Raw genomic sequence first — 18,724 nt, 5'->3', positions numbered from 1 at the left:
AGCTCGGCTACCAGCTTTCTGAGCGGCTGGGTCCTAGGCTTCTGTTTCCTTACCTGTTTGGTGTGTGGCCTCCAGGGTTCCCTCAAGCTTTAAGTCATGTGCATAGAGTGGATAGGAAACAAAGGATGGGGAAGATGCTATAGATATGCCTTGAGCCTATTCTGGGGTGGTTACTTCATCCTTCTGTACACAACGACAGATTTTGGGACCCTCAGAACCAAATAGGCTGTTCTAAGACCAATGCTGCCATTGAACCAGCTGGCCCAAATAGCCAGGAAGGGCCTCCTCAGTCCTGAAAACCCTTCAATGTAATGAGAGGGATATAATGGGTGTGTGTGTGTGTGTGTGTGTGTGTGTGTGTGTGTGTGTGTGTATGTGTCCCCACATAGAAGCATAAAGGAAGCAGGTCATTCTATGGGAACTGATCCACAATTTCCTTTCTTCATTTAACATATCCTGGAGAGCCCACTGTATCAGTTTACAAAAGGGCTATATAATATTCTACAATGTGGCTGTACCAGGTTATTTAATCATTCCCTACTGATAGGCATTTAAAGTTGTTACCAATATATATATATATTTTTTTAATATTTATTTATTTGGTTGCGCCGGGTCTTAGTTGCGGCAGGCAGACTCCATAGTTGTGGCATGCAAACTCTTAGTTGTGGCATGCATGTGGGACCTAGTTCCCTGACCAGGGATCAAAGCCGGGTCCCCTGCATTGGGAGCATGGAGTCTTAGCCACTGTGCCACCAGGAAAGTCACACCAATATTTTTTAACTTAAGACAATGCTGCAGTAAACATCCTGGCACATGTCTCTTCGTACGAATTATTTCTTTAGATGCTCTATTAGTTTCCTGTTGCTGTAACAAATTACCACAAAATTCAGCCTCAGCTTCTGTCATCACATTTCCCCTCTCTGATGCTGATCCTCCTGCCTCACTCTTACAAATACTCCTGTGATTATATTGGGCCCACCTGGATAATCCAGGATCATCTCCTCACCACAAGATCCTGAACTTAATCACATCTGCAAAGTCCCTTTTACCATGTAAGGGACATATTCAGAGGTTCCTGGTACTAATCTGTGGACATTTTTGGAGGTCTGTATTTCAGCCTACCACAGCTGTCTAGAAATAGGATGGCTTAGTCAAAGGGTGTATGTATTTTTAATGTAAATCAACTCTGTATCAATGAACACTCATATCAACACTATGGGTACTGGATTTTTTTTTTTTTTTTTTTTGCAGTATGCGGGCCTCTCACTGTTGTGGCCTCTCCCATTGCAGAGCCCAGGCTCCAGACGCGCAGGCTCAGCGGCCACGGCTCACGGGCCCAGCCACTCCGCAGCATGTGGGATCTTCCCGGACCAGGGCACGAACCCGTGTCCCCTGCATCGGCAGGCGGACTCTCAACCACTGCGCCACCAGGGAAGCCCTGGGTACTGGCTTTTTGAGAGCAATTGGGCAACACTGATTTAGGTTTAAAATCCTCATCCTCTCCTATTTTCCCTCAGTGCAGAGCAGGGTAGCATGCTGGTAGGTGATTTGCTTCTTGTTACTCTTTCACTAGTGTCTTAGCCCAAAAGAGTTGGTTCCCCAGGAGGAAGCTAGGGGAACAGGACTGGGAGTTTTAGCCAAAGGGTTGGTGTGTGAGGTTGACTTCCAGGAGAAGCAGGCAGGAGGGGGTTCCTGGGTGGGGGTTGGAAACCTACAAACACTGTGATTCCAGCAGTTGGTGTGATCATCAGAATCTATGGCCACCTGTGAGTATATAGTGAGGGTGGAGCAGGAAGCCTGGAAACTGCTGCCCACTGGAGCCACGAGGGCCAAGTCAGCAAAGCTGGGTCACCAGTTATAGATAGGCTTTGAAGAGCAGGCCTCTGAAAGTCTGAGGCCACCCTTCCAACTAAGGCTGCAGGAAGACGTTTAGGCTGAGGCTGGCTGGCTAGAGCTGATGCCCTCTGCCTGTTTACACAACAGCTAACAAGGAGTGGTCCTGTTCAAAGTCTGCCTGCTTATACATGAATGTAAACAGATGGGAGTAGTAGTGAGGTGAGGGCTGAACAGCCAGGAACACTGGGGTTCCAGCAATGACTAAAGAGCCACCTTTGTCTTAATCTAAACATCTTGCTGTATGATAGAATTAGTATTTTAAATCAGGCTGGTTTTAAAGGCTGGTTTAAAGTCATGTTCTGTTGAACTCAGGGTTCAAAACTCTCTCTGAAAGCTGTTGATATGTGACTTAGGGAGTGTGTTGTGCTGAGAAAATGACTGATTACAAACCTTTAATTATCATCAGTGATGGAGAAGCTTTGCCCCACCCCACCTCTGGCTATAACGATAGGAAATTAAGAAATATAAAGTATGCATTTAAGGCTATAAATGTCCCTCTAAGTACTCCTTTAGCTGCATCTCACAAGTTTAATGTGTTGTAATTTCATAATCATGAGGATCATAATATTGTTTAATTTCTACTCTGACTTATTCTTTGATCCACTGCTTATCTAGAAGTGTGTTTCTTAAGAGGCTGTAAAGCTTTCTTTTCATTAGGAAAAGTCCCAGGGCTCATGTTAGCAGACAGATATAACATGAGGGGAGACACATATTTGTGAAATAAAAACTAAGCTTTCCAAGTGTTAGCTTCACAGGAAATGCTCTACCCCTCCAGGCTGAGTGGAGCCCTTGCATCCAAACATTGAACCAGGCCCTAGTAGTATCCCCCTCTTATTGGCTGGTGCTTCCTCAGGCCGCCCCTCTCCTATTCCTTCTCAAATGGTTCAACCCGGGAAAGCATTCTCCCATTTGCCTCTTAGATGTGCCAACAGTACTTTAAAGTTGAAGCGTCACTAACAACCCGATCCCTAGATTCTCCCTAACCTTAGCACAGTCAACAGTAGCTGCAAAGCTTACCAAGCTCTATGAGAGAATAGGGAAATAAATATGGAAATGTTGAGAGGCCAACAGGAAGCGTACTCTCAGGGCCTGACCCATCCACATCTTGTGTGAGAGGCATCTGTCCCTGGCCCCACAGAGCTCAGACCACTCCTCAGGCCCCTCACCTGGGTGCCAGTTTTCCAGCTCCCAAAGTCCTCTTCCTTCTCCCCACCCCTCCTCTAGGAGCCAGCCTCCTATCAGTTCAATTCAAACCAGCAGATGCCCGTGGAGGACCTGCTCTGAGTGGCGCACAGTGCTGGGCACGGGTGGGGCAAGAGAAGTCAGGGTGACCTCCATGGACATAAAATAGGATTTCGTCTTCACAGCTGAAATTCCTTCAGATTCAAAGCAAACCTGACACCTTCAGAGATGCTCAGAGGTCTGATGTCTTCCTGTGGTTTATTGGATATATAAACAGAACACAGATACAGGAACAAAGAGGCTGCAAGAACAGCTGGGGGCCATCCTGGAACAGGGCCCCAACCCCAATCCTAGGGGTACCAGGGCAGCCACACATCTCCAGACATACAGGGCAGTGCTGGCGTCTGAACAACCTCATGTTCATGCCCTTTGGACCCAGCAGCACAAAGTGGTATGTAGGGTCAGAGGGCTACAGGGTGGGGTGTGGAGGGGGCCCTAGGCTGGCTTTAGGAAGGACACACTGGTTCAGAGACAAGGCTCTGAGAAATGCTCAGAGGCGGCTGCACACGCACAGGGCCTGCATTTTCCACTTACTGTTGCTCTCCTGCTGGACAATCCCATGAAGTAGAAAGCTGGGAACTGGCTGAGCCACAGAACTCACATTCGGGCCCCTCCAGAGACCAGCTCTGCTATGTTCTTGGAGAAGAGGCACATTGTAAAGCCAGGGTCTGCCCTTGCAAGCTGAAGGTATCATTAAACACCCTAGGGCCCTCAGAGGGGGGGCTGTCCACCCACATGGGGATGAGTTGCACCCTCACTGAGGAGGGTCCAGCACAACTCATCCACCACACCTCACCAGAGCCAGCCCACCGGCCAGGGAGGCCGGTTTTGAGGGATGGGAGTAGGTGGGTATGGAGCAGCCGTGGCCCTGCTCTTCTAAATCCTTTCCTGAATTGCAAGGTCAATAACAGAATACCAGGGCATCCCTCTTGGGGCTACAGGGGGCTTGAAGCTCACTGAGTCTACTCCCCAGTCTCCGGAACTGACCTCACAGACATTGGTGAGAGCACGTCGCCTGGGAACCCACCCTCTTTGCTTCTGGGAAGTCCTCCTGGGCAGCGATACACAGACCTTCATGTTTCAATTTAAGCCCCCTTTCCTTTTACTGAGTCTGTGGTTCTTCCGTGGTCAAAAGGGCCGAGAAAGAGAATGGGCCACCACATCTGGCCCCTCCACTGGGTCTTGGGTCCAGCCCTGGTCCCGGCTTCTCAGGAAAACTCTTACCCCCTCTACCAAAGCACTGCAGCCAGAGTCCCAGATGTGCAGGGGCTGATGCCCCTGACTGAGGGCCCTTCCCAGACCTCAAGCCAGGGACAGAGCTGAGTTCCCTGAGCCCCAGGCTGTGGCACTCTCCCATATGTGGAGGAGGGGGAGCCCAGAGAGGGAGCCAGGATGGGCCGGTGTGGCCCGTTCAGTCACTCTCTGTGTCTCTGCCCGCCATTCCATGCTCAGCATGTACCAGCTCTCCACACCTTTAGTGCCCCCCGTCCACCCTACACTGGGTCAGCTGGAAGCAAAAAGTGGTCCAGCCCGCCCCAGCCCGCAGGCCTCAGGACCACTGGCAGGCACAGTCCGTGGGCTCCTGCACTACGTAGGGCACCCAGGTGGCGTTGGCGGCACAGAAGAGCTGCACAGAACGCCGCTGCAGGCCCACCTCGCGGCAGCACTTGCAGAAGCGGGCGAAGATGTTGATGTTGTAGTTGTAGATGCTGGCGGACGGACACCTCCCATCGCAGGACACTAGGTTCACCTGGAGACGGGCAGGCCAGTGAGGCAACCTGTGTGGCTTCCATCCCCCAGAGCCCCCCATCCCCATCGTCGGCTGCACCCCCCCACCGCCTTGCGGGGGCCACGCACAGGGGTGCTGCTCCTGCAGTCATTCTTACGGATGGTCATGCGGATCATCACCTTCTTGCAAGAGCGTCCGTCCTCTTTACCTGGGGAGGACAGGGTGGGTGAGGCAGCTGCGGCTGAGAAGTGCTCCCGGGGCAGCAGGCTGGGCCAGACTGGGGCAGTTAGTGTCATGCTGGAGGGTCCCTCTACCAGAGTTAGTGCCCATGCATTAGAGCCCCTCCCTTTTAGCTCAGTGCACTGGAAGGAGGTGGAGGTGACAAGGCAGGGGAGATGGGTGAGACAGGGAAGGATGCCAGGGACGGCCTGGGGACTCTGGGCTAGGGAAGACGAGGATTTGGGGACGAGGCAAGCTGCCTGCCCACCCCAGCCCCAAAGCCTGTCTCTAATCCACTGGTGACCCTGGATGTATCCTCTCCCCGCTCTGAGCTTCGGTTCAAGCATTAAGATCCCGCAATTTCCTGAGTGAATGGAAACCCCAGTCCCTAGCACGATGCTCGCACATAGCAGGATCACTCGGTTTCCACAGCTATCAAACAGGACAGGGCCGGGAGTCACCCACCTCACACGGCTGTTACAGAGATGGAAACTGATAAGCACGCAGTTTCTTCTGCCTGGACCATGCCTCCCAAAGACAGCCAATCACATGGCTCGTTTACACCCTCCCCTGCTCAAGTACTGCCTCACCAAGGCCTTTCCTGATCTTCTTCTTGAAACTACAACATCCTCCCTCCACCCAGCCTCCCTCCCTGACCTCTCCCTTCCTTATTTCTATCCAGGGCACTGTCACCTTCCTGAGAGACACCCTTGCAATGATGCTCTTGACATGTAAGCTTTAGGGTCTTCCTTTGCACAGCCTCCTTCCACAATTTGTTGTGAGTTCTCTCGTTCTAAATAAATCTTCACTTTCATACCTCGGTATGGATTTGTCAGTTTGTGTTCTTTTTCTTAATGAAGCCCCCCCACCACCAACTGCATAAATTTCAGCGCCCATAAAACCAGATGCACCCATCTTATTGTAATTTCACTTGCTCTTCTGTCTCTCCTATTAGAACGTCAGCTCTATGGGGCTGTGTCATTTATGCTGTGTCTACAGTGCCTAGAACAGGGCCTGACGTATTGGTGCTAAATAAATATTTGCCAGATGCATAGACTCCCTCTGTGACACCGGGGTGCCTGTGGGAAATGGGGTGGAATCCCCTCTTCTGGCCTCTGGGTTTCACCAAGTAGGTTTCTGACCACACCGGCTGGAGGTCTCCTGGCCAGAGCTAAGTTCACTTTTTCCTCCCTCTCTGCTCCCAGGAGACAGGAGAACTGAGAACTGTCCTGGCCATGGCCTCAGGGTCCTGGACTGAGACCAGCTGAGTAACCAGCAGTAGCAAAGCAGTGGTTGCATTGGGCATTGGGCACCAAGAGAGCGGGCACTGCTGAAGCATTCCCATGCAAGCCCAGGGGTGCAGCGTGCTACCCAGCATGCACTGCTGGCCCTACAGCCTTTGCCAGAGGCAAGGAGCAGGGGCACCACACTCCCCTCCCCCACCCCCAGAGCTCAGGGCCACCTAGCAGAAGGGACATTGGCAGAAATAGCAACGCGGCTACACGCCTCCAGTCCCGCGGGCTTCCGAGAGGAGTACCTGGGTGGCAGTGGACACTAACCCGTGGAGGAGAGGCGGGGCTAACGGGGACCACAGGAAACAGGGTCCCCGGGGAACCTGGGGAGAGGGACACGGGTCACAGGGAGCACACGGGACATTCAGGGAACATTGAGTTGTGGGTCAGAGATCAGCCAATGAGGCACTGAGCCCAGTTTCCTTGGAATATGTGAAGTGAACATAACAGGGTCCAAAATTCTCCAAGGAAAGGTTGAGGGCCCTGGGGGATGGGAGGCACGTGGGCAAAGGTCCTAAGGCTGATTGGAACATGCACGCACATGCAGTTGGGGCTGCAGGTTCCAGGGGCCAGGGGTGAGGACAGACGCACCAAGCTCTCACTCAGACTCAGTCTGGGGGCCCATGGGTCTGAAGCCACCTCCATGACACGGCTCCTGACCACAGGGGGAATTCATGTGGGGGCATCGTGGCTGGAGGTCATGGCAGGCCACGGCAGGAGGTGGCAGAGCAGCTGGTCAGTTACTGACCTCCTGGACCCAACATCCCAATGTCCCGTCTCCAACAGGAGCAGAGGCCTTTTGTTGGGATAGGGATGTGAGCATGGCCCCTGCCCACCTGCAGATCTGTGTCTGTGCCATGAGCCCCATGGCGGGGGTGTTATCCCTTCAACTACTCACCCCTGAAGAGCCACCACTGGAGGCGCCAGGCCAGGAACCTGGCCCTCTGAGCCCCAACATGACACCTTGTCCCCCCCACCAGAGCCCCTCACCCCTGGCCTCCGCCATGCTCACTCACATGTCCTGCAGCATCCTTCCAAGGAAGGTACCACCGAGCCCCCAGCCTAGAGGGAGAGGAGGAGAGGTGGGTAGGAGACCACATACTAGGCCAGGAGCCAAGAATCCCAGCAAGAGGCAAAAAGACTGCTAGAGTCTAGACTCCTTTCCTCCCATGATGCTCCAGGGCAGGAGTTCCAGGCCCCATTGCCCATCAGGCCCTGGCCAGAGGGGGAAGGGGCCCCTGAGCTGGCCACTGAGAGCCACGGGGGCTAACGCAATTGGTTGGGACACTGGCACTGAGGCTGGAGGCTGGGTAAAGATGGTGCAGGGCGCCAGGGCCTCCTGTTTTTCCAGTGGCAGCTCTCCTTATGCACCACCCCACCCACCCAGTACTGTCGTCCGCCTTAGTGTTTCCTGCACAGAAGGTCAGGGAGAGAAGGGGTTAGGGACTGACCCACTTGGGTCAGTGGCCTGGGCTCTATCTCAGCCCTGGATAAGCTACCCCTTTGCTCTGGACTTAGTTTTCCCATCTCTAAAATGGGGCAATGATTCCTGATAGCCCTCCTCCTCTACTGTGAAATTGATAAAATGATGGATGTGACAGTTCTTTGTAAATAAGTGTGTGTGTCTGTGTGTATGCGTGTGTGAGCGTGGGTCTAAGTATATGTGTGTGGTTTTGTGAGCACATACATGTGTGTACATGTGTGATTTTGCATGTGTGTGTCTGTGTGGAGAGAATGCTTGGATGTGTGTAATTGTTTTCTAAGTGAGACCAGAAATCTTTAAATGCCCAATATTAACGTCAAGAACTCTAATAATTCAACAATAACCCCAAACCCTCCAGGAAATCATTTTCCTTGAGGCGTGCCCATAGTGACAGCTGTCCATGCTAGTGCTGGACCCCTGTTAGCCCATCGCAGGACTGAACTGTGTGTCTGTGTGGTGTGTGCGTGCAAGCGTGCCTTGGCGTGTGACAGTGCGTGGTATGTGTACTGGCTTGCCGAGGTGTTAACGTCCCTGTGGAGTGTGTGGTGCCTGTGAGCAGCTGACTGCCCGTGTTGGTGTGTATGTGAGTGTGCCTAGAACATGCGACAGTGTATGTTTGCGTGCATCTGGGCATGGCCCTGTGAGGTGTGAGGATGTGGTGTGATGCGTGAGGATGTGGTGCGATGTGGTCAGAGCAAAGATACACGGAAAGATGTGGAGTTGGGGTGGCAGGGCAGGTCCAGGCTCCAAGGGAGCCCTCCTTCCACAGCCCCCCACACCACAAGACACCCCTGCCCCTACCCACCGCCACCACTAAGACAGCTGCTGCGCCTGGCTTTAGGCCACGCTGCGCGGGAGGCGGCCAGCACTGACCTTGGCACACTCGGTCTCGTTGAGTGGTGGGCAGGTGATGGGCGAGCGGACGAGCACGGCGCCCAGGGGCGTGCTGCTGCAGTGGTGGCGGGTGCAGTCTGCGATCCAGGATGCCCCGGGCTAGAGGGCACAGAGGTAGCCAATGGGGACCTGTGGCCGATGGCCCTAGTGAACTGATAGGGCACAGCTCCGAAGACAGGTGCAGCCCAGGACCTGGCACTGCCCAGGACCCCATCTGTTCCCAGCCCTGGGCCCTGGTCCTAGGTGTCCCCTCCCGGGATGCGCAGTTAAGGGGCTGCATACCAAGAACAGGGAGGTGGTGTCATTGGGGAAAGTGAAGAGGCAGGACACGTTCCTGCAGGAGCCGCAGCAGGTCGCCAGGTCCCTCGGGTGCTCATACTCCTGGTTCTGCAGGACAGGGAGAGTCGTGACGGGCCTCAGCCACATACCCACCTCCACCCTCCTGCCTCTCCCACTGTCTGCTTGTCCCTGAGCCCAGAACCCAGAGAAAGGCCCCCTGCAGATGCTCAGAAAGGAAATTTCCAGCCTCCTTGCATCTCAGGCAGGAGGTCATCCTTATATCTACCCTGAGCCTCAGGGTAGATATAAGGGTAGACAGCAGGTCCTAAACCCAGCCCCAGTGGACAAAGAGATGGCCTTGCTGGTAATTAAGGATGGCAGTTTTGATTCCAGATAGACTTTAGTTTGAGTGCCAGTTCCTGTGGCAATTTTGACAAATGGCGGGACTTCCCTAAACCTCAGTTTTCTCATCTGAAAAATGGGAATAATTCCAATCCCTTTTATTCAACTCATACTTATTTAGCCCTTAACAGAAGCCAGTCACTGCCCTCAGTACTGGGCACGTATCAATAGAAGCACTCAGCAAACGGTAGCAGTACAAACCAAGAGGATAGGGACCGCACCAGGCATAAGTAGGTGCTCAATAAATGTGAGCTTTCTCTGTCAAATGCTCACCCTTGCCAGGCCTTCACTCTTGCTGTTCCCCTCCTGGCCTCAGCACTTTCCACAGAGGTCTCAGAGGTTCCCCCAATGCCCACTCTCTAGACTCATCCGAAGAGCTTGGTGGAGCTTGAAGGGCCCCTCTGATTCCCAGAGCACCAAGGGTCTGCAGGCCAGCTCCCCATGGCCCCCCACAGCCCGTCCTGCGCCGCTGCCCCCTACCGCCTCGCAGTGGACGTCACACAGCACGGAGGTGGTATTGATCTGGTAGAAGCCGGTAAGAGGGTCGAGCACGGTGGTGCAGCGGGATGTGTGGCACACGCCTTCTGCCGAGACCTCCACCACCGTCTGGCCCAGCTGCATCACCCCCAGCTCGCGGCTCAGACACACGGGGGCCTTCACTGGATGGGCAAGCAGGGCGGCGACAGTCACCGAGAGCCCAGCGCCCACACTGGCCCCAGGCCGGCTGGCCCACCCCTGGCTCACTCAGCTTGCCCCACCTCCCCGGCTCCCCCTCCCCACTCACCGCACTCGTATTTGGTGCAGCCACACACGTTCTCCGCGCTCTGCATGAACGCCTCGTCCAGCTGGGACATCTCCCACTGGGTGGGCAGAGGCCGTTAGCACCCCAGGCGAGGAGACCCAGCCCCACCGTCGGGAGCAGCCTGCCACCTGGGGCCCTCTCTTGTCAGTCGTCTCCTTGCAGTGGGCAGGAGTCAGCGGCGGGGAGGGGCTGGCAGGCCTGTTAGCCAGGGGGGCCCTTGGCACCCTGTGAGCTCAGTCACCCTCCCTCGAGGATGCCCATGTGGCTCCCGAGTCTCCCCGCGTGTCCTCTCCCGGGCCTCAGGACTCCCCTGTCATTCTGAGCACCCACTGGCCACATCAGCGAGGACCCCCTGCATGGCTGCCGGCCCTGCCCGGCTCATACGCTTCCCTTCCTTCTCACCAGTTAAAAGGAGAAGAGGATGGGATGGGGGACAAAATGAGAGAAAATGTGGGCTAGGTGGGAAAGAGGGAAGACTTATAATCCAAAAAATCATGTAGCAAACATAACTTTAAGCATAACTTTCCATTTCTTAAAGTATTTTCACTTCTCTCAGTGGCCATGCAGCCTGGTGGTTAAGGGCATGTTCTCTGGAGTCAGATATCCTGGTTGCAATCCTGGCTCCGTGATTTACTAGCTACATGACCTTAACCTTAGTTTTCTTGTTTGTATAATTGAAATAACCATAGACGCAATCTCATTGGGCTGTCGTGAGAATTAATATGATAATAGACATAAAAGGCCTAGGAAAGTTCCTGGCATATAGTTAGCTCTAGGTAAACATTAGCTACCGTCATGAGTATCACCATCACCATCATCCCTGCCATCCCCAGCAGCAGCAGCATCTTCTTCACCACCACCACCACCATCCCCACCATCACCATTACATCATCACCATCATCATCATTCCCACCATCCCCACCACCCGCACCATCCCCACCAGCATCCCCACCAGCATCATCACCAGCAACCCCACCAGCATCATCACCAGCATCATCACCAGCATCACCACCAGCATCACCACCAGCATCCCCACCAGCATCATCACCAGCATCAGCATCAGCGTCATCATAGTACTTAATCCTCACCACAACTCTGAAGCATGATCAGGCCCACTTTACAAGCGAGGGCACTGTGCCCAGACAGCAGAGCTTGGGATGAGAATGCTGACTTGCAATTCAAGGCTCATTGCACTAGATTAAAGGAATAGGGTCTCCAAGAGAAGGGAAAGAGAAGGAAAGAAAAAGGGGGAGGCAGACCAGGGGGAGTGGGGAGGAGCAGGGTCTTCATACCAGATGGCACCGGGGCACTGGGATTGTGTCGCAGTCACACTCTGAAAAACAGGAGGGGACAGGACCCACCTCACCAGAGGTGTCCAGGTGGGAGTCCCCTGAGCCTCCCAGACCCCTCACTGCAGGTGCAGCTCCTCCTCTAGCTGCCCTCCATCGCGCATAGGGACTGCAGCTCCCCTGGTTGGGCAGGTGGGGCGTGATGGGTCCAAATGTCGAGCTCCACATAGAATGTGCAGGGAGGATAAACAGGTAGATGGATCAATACCAGGTTCCCTTCCGTCACCTGGGCTTCATCCCTCCCCGTGCTCCGGAGCACATTCTAGAGCAGAATGGGGCCTCTCCAGGAAGGAACAAGGCAAGGGTGGAATTTGTGACCATCTGCATTTCCTAAATATATATATGCTCAGCCAGCTGAGCTCTACTCCAAGGCTTCGCCCGTGAGCAGGTCCAGTTCTAAGCTGCGAGGGAGCTGATAGCCGAGGCACCGCTGACTAACGTAAGGGCTCCAGCAGTTCTAGCTTCAGGAGGAGGAGAAGTCAAGGTCACAGCGGCTGTGAAACACACGTGGGAGTCATCTATTCATGCAGCAAATAGTTTTAGGTGCCTATATGCCGAGATTTTTCTCTGTTCTGGGGACAAAGCCATGGATATAACAGACTAAAATTCCTGCCCTCGTGAAGTTTACATTCTAGTGAGGATCTGAAAAAGCAAGCTGAGAAACAGAGTTTCTCAATTTTTTTTTTTGAAAAACATCTTTTTAAAAAGATTTTTTTGATGTGGACCATTTTTAAAGTCTTTATTGAATTTGTTACAATATTGCTTCTGTTTTATGTTTTGATTTTTTGGCCCCGAGGCATGTGGGATCTTAGCTCCCCGACCAGGGACTGAACCTGCACCACCTGCATTGGAAGGCGAAGTCCTCCTAACCATTGGACTGCCAGGGAGGTCCCTGAAAAACATTTTTATACAAAGCTCGCAGGTGTTCATTACTGATCACTGCCACTCCCTGCCTGCTTCTCAAAAGGATTTGAGGCGAATTTGAACAGAATCATATTTACTATCAGATGGTTGCAATAAAGACTTTTTAAGGTGGAGAAGTTCCTTTTTGGAACAGGAAGTTGTTTTTTTCCTTCTTTTATCCTGGGGAGGCAAAGAATGTTCAGCACTCAGGGAGCGGGTGCAGCGGGAGGGCCATTTTGGCGGCTTCCCTCTGGTGACTCTGGAGGGGTCGAATCTGAGCCGAGTGGACAGTGGTGGCCCGGCTCCCCCTCCCCCCAGGGGCCTGGATCTCCGCCTTTTGGGAGGGGTGTTCCTGTGCGGGGACTTACCACAGGACTTGTAGGGGCAGCAGCGGTCTGGGCTCCACACCTCCACCAGGACAGTGCCCATGACACAGTGTATGTGGGGACAGCGGAAGCTCTCACACACTGCATGGGCAGGGAGGCAGGGGACACGTCAGCCACAGACACCTTGGAGCTGGAATCCTCAGAAACACACTGGATAAGGAGGGGTACCTCCTAGCTCCTCCAAGGTCCCCCCGATGTCCTCAGACACCCTCTGGGGTCCAGAGGAGAAGACTGGCCTACTGAAGGCTCCCCGTAGAACTACATCAGGAGGCCCTCGTTCTGCCCTGGGAGGCACTAGCGACCTGACAGTGTCAGAACCTTAAATTCACTCAGCTGGGCCTCCCTCCCTTGGATGCTGTGTCACCCTGAGAGAAGTGGTCAGAGGGGAGCCGGTGACCAGGTGAAGCTCCGCTGATGGGACAGTTTCTCTCTAAGAAGAACACGGCTTCTCCTGCGCTGTGGAGACGTCACCCTCTTGTAGCCCACCTGGAGCCTGCTCTGCTTCCGCAGATGCTATACTCTAGGGCTCACGCTTCCCTTCTTCCTGCTCTCCAGCCAGTCCCCTCTTAGTTTAGGATTCCTCGGCCATTCTCATTTATTGAGAGACCAAGGCAAGGAGCAAGGAATCCCTGGACACACCTTTTTGGTGGAGAGGGGAGGTGCCAGGGTCAACGCTGAAGGTGAAAGATTGTAAAACTTATTTGATTTACAAAAAAAAATTATTGGCACAGGTAAGGAGTATTAATTAGTGCTTCAAAAACATAAGAGGTAGAGGGAGAAGGACATTTGTATAATGTCCAAATAACCAGTTACTTTCTGGTTGAAAGAGGAAATTTGTAAATGTAAGATGGACAGATCAGACAGCTACCACCCTAATCCAGGGCCAACGTGAACCCCGGTTAGAGTGGCTCAACCACAGAGCACGCGTCTCCTGGTGTGATGTCCTATGAAGCTCGAGGACAGTGTAGCCAAAGATTTTTAATTTGAAGCCACCAAGTCTTGGATCTAATTTCCAGTTTACAGGAAGCACAGTGGACAGAAGAGCAAGGTAAATGGTTCCAAGAGGAAGAAACGAGATAAATCCAGAACATGAGACCTTCTGCAGGACCATAGCCCAAACTCTATAATTTAGTATCATACAGAAGAAAGAACATGTGCTAGATTAAAAGACATTTAAGAGACATAATGTTAATGTGTGGATCTGGATGGAATCCTGGATTGAACAGACCAGAAAAACCATGGACTGGCATGCTATGACTTGAAAATGTATCAACATGAAAGGTAAACATCATTAACTGAAAATACCTGGCTAAAAAAGAGCATGTACAGTATGACCTCATTTTGGTAAAACAGACTTACCTAAAGGGGGAGAATATCTAGAAGGATCTGTACTGAATTGGAGGATACTGACAATGAAATGGCTGGGAGGTAGGAAAATAGTGTTTTCATTTTCTTGTATTTACTTGGATTCTGTACTTTCTACAAGGCTTTGGTAGTGCTTTTGTAAGAAAAGTATAATGAAGACTGGGACAAGGTAATAATATCGATGGCCTCTGTTTATTGAGCACCTACTGTATGCCAAGCAGTGTTATATTAAGGTACTATGTACACAGCACACACTTTACATATATTATCTCTACGCTTCACAACAGCCCCTCGAGGTACATACTATTATCACCATTACACAAATGAGGAACCTTGGCTCAGAGAGGTTGTACACTGCCCCAGGCCACACAGCTAGTAAATGGCTGGGGCTCAAAACGCTGACTGACTCCATATGCCTGTACTCACTCCACGTTGCCAGAGTACTTTATGAGAAACAGGAAGAGGGAGGCTGAGGAGGAGAGATGAGGAGAGAGGCTGGAGAGGAAGGACACTGATCCTCCCCTCAGATGAGCTTTGTAAACACTTTATGACAAGCGGCCTCTGAGCCCCCAGGTGGAGCTACTTGGTCGGGTATCAAGCCCTTTGGGGAACTCTCAGTGGGAGCCTACATTGTTTCAAAGTTGGTTCTTGACATTGAACCAGTCGGGGTTGCCCTTGGGGTATCCTGGAGGAGGCCCCGCCCTACACTGCTCTGTGCCAGTGCAGTCTACCTCACATCTTTCCTACAGTCGGTAGGGAAAGGAATTTTTGTAAATTAAGTCATATTGAAATTTAAACATTTTGTTAATTTTCATCCATTAGGTTTGCTTAAAGTCCGTGATGCTGGCTGTACTATGCTTATTAGGCACAATTAAGGTACAGTACACTGTGCACAGTATACAGTACTATGTTAAGGTACATCCTACATACAGGTGTTACGTCCTGTAAAAATATCAGAAAGGGCTCACTTTTAGTCATCATTGCAAAATAAAAGAGCTTCAGAGGCTTCAAAATACAGCCGCGTGCAGGTACTATGGTAACAGTGGCGAAAGGGACCCCGAGGCAGGGGCCTTGGGTCAGTCAGTGAATGAGGACTGTGGATCCAGGCCGGGAGAATGAGAGTAGACTAAGCATTTGTCCCTCAACCCAGGCCTCCCCCTGGCCCCTGGGAGCCTCCATGGAGGGAGCAGGGACTTTCCTTAGGAAGCCTCAGAGCCACCTATGTGACAGCCTGTACCCCTGCCATCCAGCTCCCAGGGTCTGGCCCAGCTTCCTTGGGTGGGGCCTCCTTCCATTGCTTCCCCAGAGCTCGCCACCTGGGGGCTCCCTGTTGCCCCCTGTTGAACTCCCATTGGTCCTAGGGTGAGGACTCTGTGAAGGTCCCTGGAGCCCCTTCCGGCCCTGGCCCCCACATCCAGCAGGACTCACCACACTGGTACAGAGGGCAGCAGAGCTCCGTGGTGTTCCTGTCCACGGTGAGCGCCTCCCCTTCCTGACACTTGGGGATGGGATCTGGACAGTCGCCACAGACTGAGGGGAGAGAAGGGCACCGCTGTCAAAGGAAGTACCTCTCCTGGGGAACATGGTACAGAGCAGGTTGCTGGGGGAGGCACCTAAACCCCAGGTGTGACAGGAGCCAGACTCATAGCATTACCGAACCAAACTTGGGTCTGCTCACCTGTGTGCAGTACCACCAATCTCCTGACACTGGCATGGGATGAAGGAAAGGGCAGTGTTTATTGCAGGCGCCAAGCAAGGAATTTGGGTCTTTTGAGCATTAGCCACCTGTTCTCCTTGCTTGGCACCTGCAATAAACACTGCACTTTCCTTCATCCCATCCCAGTGTCAGTAGATTGGCTGTACTGCATGCAGACGAGAGGACGCAAGTTTGGTTCGGTAACACTAGCAATGTTCCACAGTCCTGTGTAACCTGTCCTGGAGGCAGAACCTGGAAGTTCTCTCTCACAACCACCTAAACTCTTACACTGAACAAGCACCAATTTTCTTGTGCTCAGTAATGTATGGGGTGAAGCGGTGGTGGTTTCCTCTTCTTCCTACACTTCCTTTTGGACAGAGATCTCACCCTTCTCCCCATGCCCACTTCACCAGAAGATCCCCACCCTTTCCTCCCAGCCACCCAGGGAAGCAGGGGTGAGGAAGGAGGTGGCTGTGATCCAGGCATGCATGTTAACGTCTGATGGCATATCGACCCACCACAGAAGTAGAAGATGCAGCACGAATCCCCCAGGCGGCCCGCAATCAGGGTCTGGTCCTGGCGACAGCTGGGGACCGGCTCTGCCTCACATAGGTCTGGGTCACACTCTGGGGAAAAGACAGAATTTTGGCACTGGAAGCAGACCCTGCATGGCCACACCTGGACCCCCACCCTAGCTCTGCTTTAATCTCCAGCCAGAACCCAGTCCCCAGAGCTGTCCTTGCTCCCCTCGCCCGGCTGTAGGGCTTCCCTGCCCCTGGGTGGTAGGTATCCTCCCCTATCCCCCACGCTGGGACCTCTCACCACAGCTGTAGCTGGGGCAGCAGGAGTCCTCCTGGAAGTGGGTGAGGAGTCGGTGGCCTGGGCTGCAGGTGGGGGCGAGGCCCTCACACAGAGTCTGGTTACACACTGGCCCAGGGGCCACAGGGACTGTCACCTGGAGGCTGGGACTCCCTCAGCCTCCAGCAATGCCCAGCCCCTGGACACCTGGCCCCCAGTACTTCCCCTAGCCTCCAGGACCCATGTTCTTGGAGGGGGCCTCTGAGGGTCACAAAGGGTCCAGGACTGAGACAGAAGAGCAATCAGAGTTAACATTCATTGAGCTGGGCCATATGCCCACTGCTGTTCTACTAGATCAGTATCAACTTCTGTCATTCTCATAACGACCCAGAAGGTGGGTACTATTATCAGCCTCATGTTACAGAACTGACTGAGGCACGGAGGCTGTTAAATGATCTCCTGAGGTCACAAGGCTGCAAGGTGGTGGCGGGAGCATCCACCAGGCTGCCTGGCTCCAGAGCCCGTGCCTTTAAGCCGTGCCCCACGCTGACTCATAGGGCACAGCTCCCCTACCCCACCGCAGGTCCTCCACTCCCCCCAACACACCCCCATAAGACATTTTCATTTCTCCAGGTCTTATCCTATCCATCAAGGTTAAGAGGCAGAGCTGGAGCCTTTTAACCATCTTACAGTTGAGGTCTAGGGAAGTGCAGGGTGGGACTCACCGCAAACAGTCCCCAGGCAGCAGGGATCCTCGGTGGGCAGGAGCAGAGCCACCTCCCCGAAGCGTGGGCAGATTTCAGGGCGGGGCTCTGGGCAGCCTGGTCCCACTGGGACGATGGTGTCCGGAGCTTGGCACTGGTGCTGAGAGCAGCCACTGAGGGAGCTGTTCCAGGTCTCCCCCAGGGCCCGCGGCACCCCTGTGCTGTCCGTGCAGGCTGCAGTGGGCATGGCGGGGTGCAGGGGACTGAGGAAGGTGGGGAGACCCAGACTGTCCCAGGCCAGACCCTCCCTGGGAAACTGACCACCCCCAGAGTAGACCTGGAGGTTGCAGGGGGCCTCAGCCATGGGTAGCAGGAGGGTGAAGGAGACCCTAGGTTGAGGAGAGGGCCCTGCCCAAGGAGGGCAGGAACCTACCGCACTTCTCCTCGGGGATGCAGAACCCCGAGCGGCGCCGGTGCAAGATAGTGCCCTCAGAGCAGACACAGGCCTCGCCCAGCACCTGGCACTGCTCTGGGTCCAGCGGGCCCAGCAACCCATCCTGGCACGTCTCAGGGGGCTCACAGGCTGCCACACATGCCTGGTATGTGGAGTCGCTGGGGCACAGGAAGGCTGCAGGGGCACAGCAGCGGGCACCAGCCTGAGCTCAGACCCCAGGCAGAGTGAGGAGGGGGTTCAGAGCATCATCTGTGCCTCAGCAGAGAGTGCAAAGGGTTTTAGTGTCATTGCCTCCTTCCTCTAGATCAGGACCCAGCAAAGCACAGCCCACAGCCCAAATCCAGCCTGCTGCCTGTTTCTGCAAATAAAGTTTTATTGAAACACAGCCACACCCATTCATTTACCTCTTGTATCTGGCTGCTTTTGTACTACAAGAGCAGAGCTGAGTAATTGTGACAGAGACCATATGGTCCCAAAAGCCTCAAATATTTACTATCTGGTCCTTTACAGAAAACATTTGCCAACCCCTTGCTATAGATCAGTGTTTCCAAACTTTTTTTTTTTTTTTTTTTTTTTTGCGGTACGCGGGCCTCTCACTGGTGTGGCCTCTCCCACTGCGGAGCACAGGCTCCGGACGCGCAGGCTCAGTGGCCATGGCTCATGGGCCTAGCCGCTCCGCGGCATGTGGGATCTTCCTGGACCGGGGCACGAACCCGTGTCCCCTGCATTAGCAGGTGGACTCTCAACCACTGCACCACCAGGGAAGCCCTCCAAACTTTCTTGATTGTAAAAACTAGATCTCACGTTGTGGTCCAATATACACGTGCATGT

The 18,724-nt window shown here is 53.4% G+C and overlaps 1 protein-coding gene across 1 annotated transcript in view; it reads right to left on the bottom strand.

The window, feature by feature from the left end:
• Positions 1-4,687: 4,687 nt before the first annotated feature.
• The window catches only part of OTOG (otogelin), a gene marked incomplete at both ends in the record, with an annotated part of 85,477 nt that continues 71,440 nt past the window's right edge, over positions 4,688-18,724 (bottom strand). Inside the window, 14 exons of the mRNA XM_082660099.1 lie at positions 4,688-4,888; positions 4,996-5,075; positions 7,395-7,440; positions 8,735-8,854; positions 9,038-9,142; positions 9,917-10,095; positions 10,221-10,296; positions 11,531-11,571; positions 12,859-12,957; positions 15,670-15,771; positions 16,456-16,563; positions 16,760-16,864; positions 17,461-17,673; positions 17,873-18,067. Of these exons, the coding sequence (XP_082516225.1) occupies positions 4,688-4,888; positions 4,996-5,075; positions 7,395-7,440; positions 8,735-8,854; positions 9,038-9,142; positions 9,917-10,095; positions 10,221-10,296; positions 11,531-11,571; positions 12,859-12,957; positions 15,670-15,771; positions 16,456-16,563; positions 16,760-16,864; positions 17,461-17,673; positions 17,873-18,067 (1,670 nt within the window). The remainder of the gene's footprint in view (positions 4,889-4,995; positions 5,076-7,394; positions 7,441-8,734; positions 8,855-9,037; positions 9,143-9,916; positions 10,096-10,220; positions 10,297-11,530; positions 11,572-12,858; positions 12,958-15,669; positions 15,772-16,455; positions 16,564-16,759; positions 16,865-17,460; positions 17,674-17,872; positions 18,068-18,724) is intronic.

The sequence above is a fragment of the Grampus griseus genome, assembly GCF_964374135.1.
Source record: "Grampus griseus genome assembly, chromosome: 8".
NCBI lineage: Eukaryota > Metazoa > Chordata > Mammalia > Artiodactyla > Delphinidae > Grampus > Grampus griseus.
This window is presented reverse-complemented; position numbering and strand designations above follow the sequence as displayed.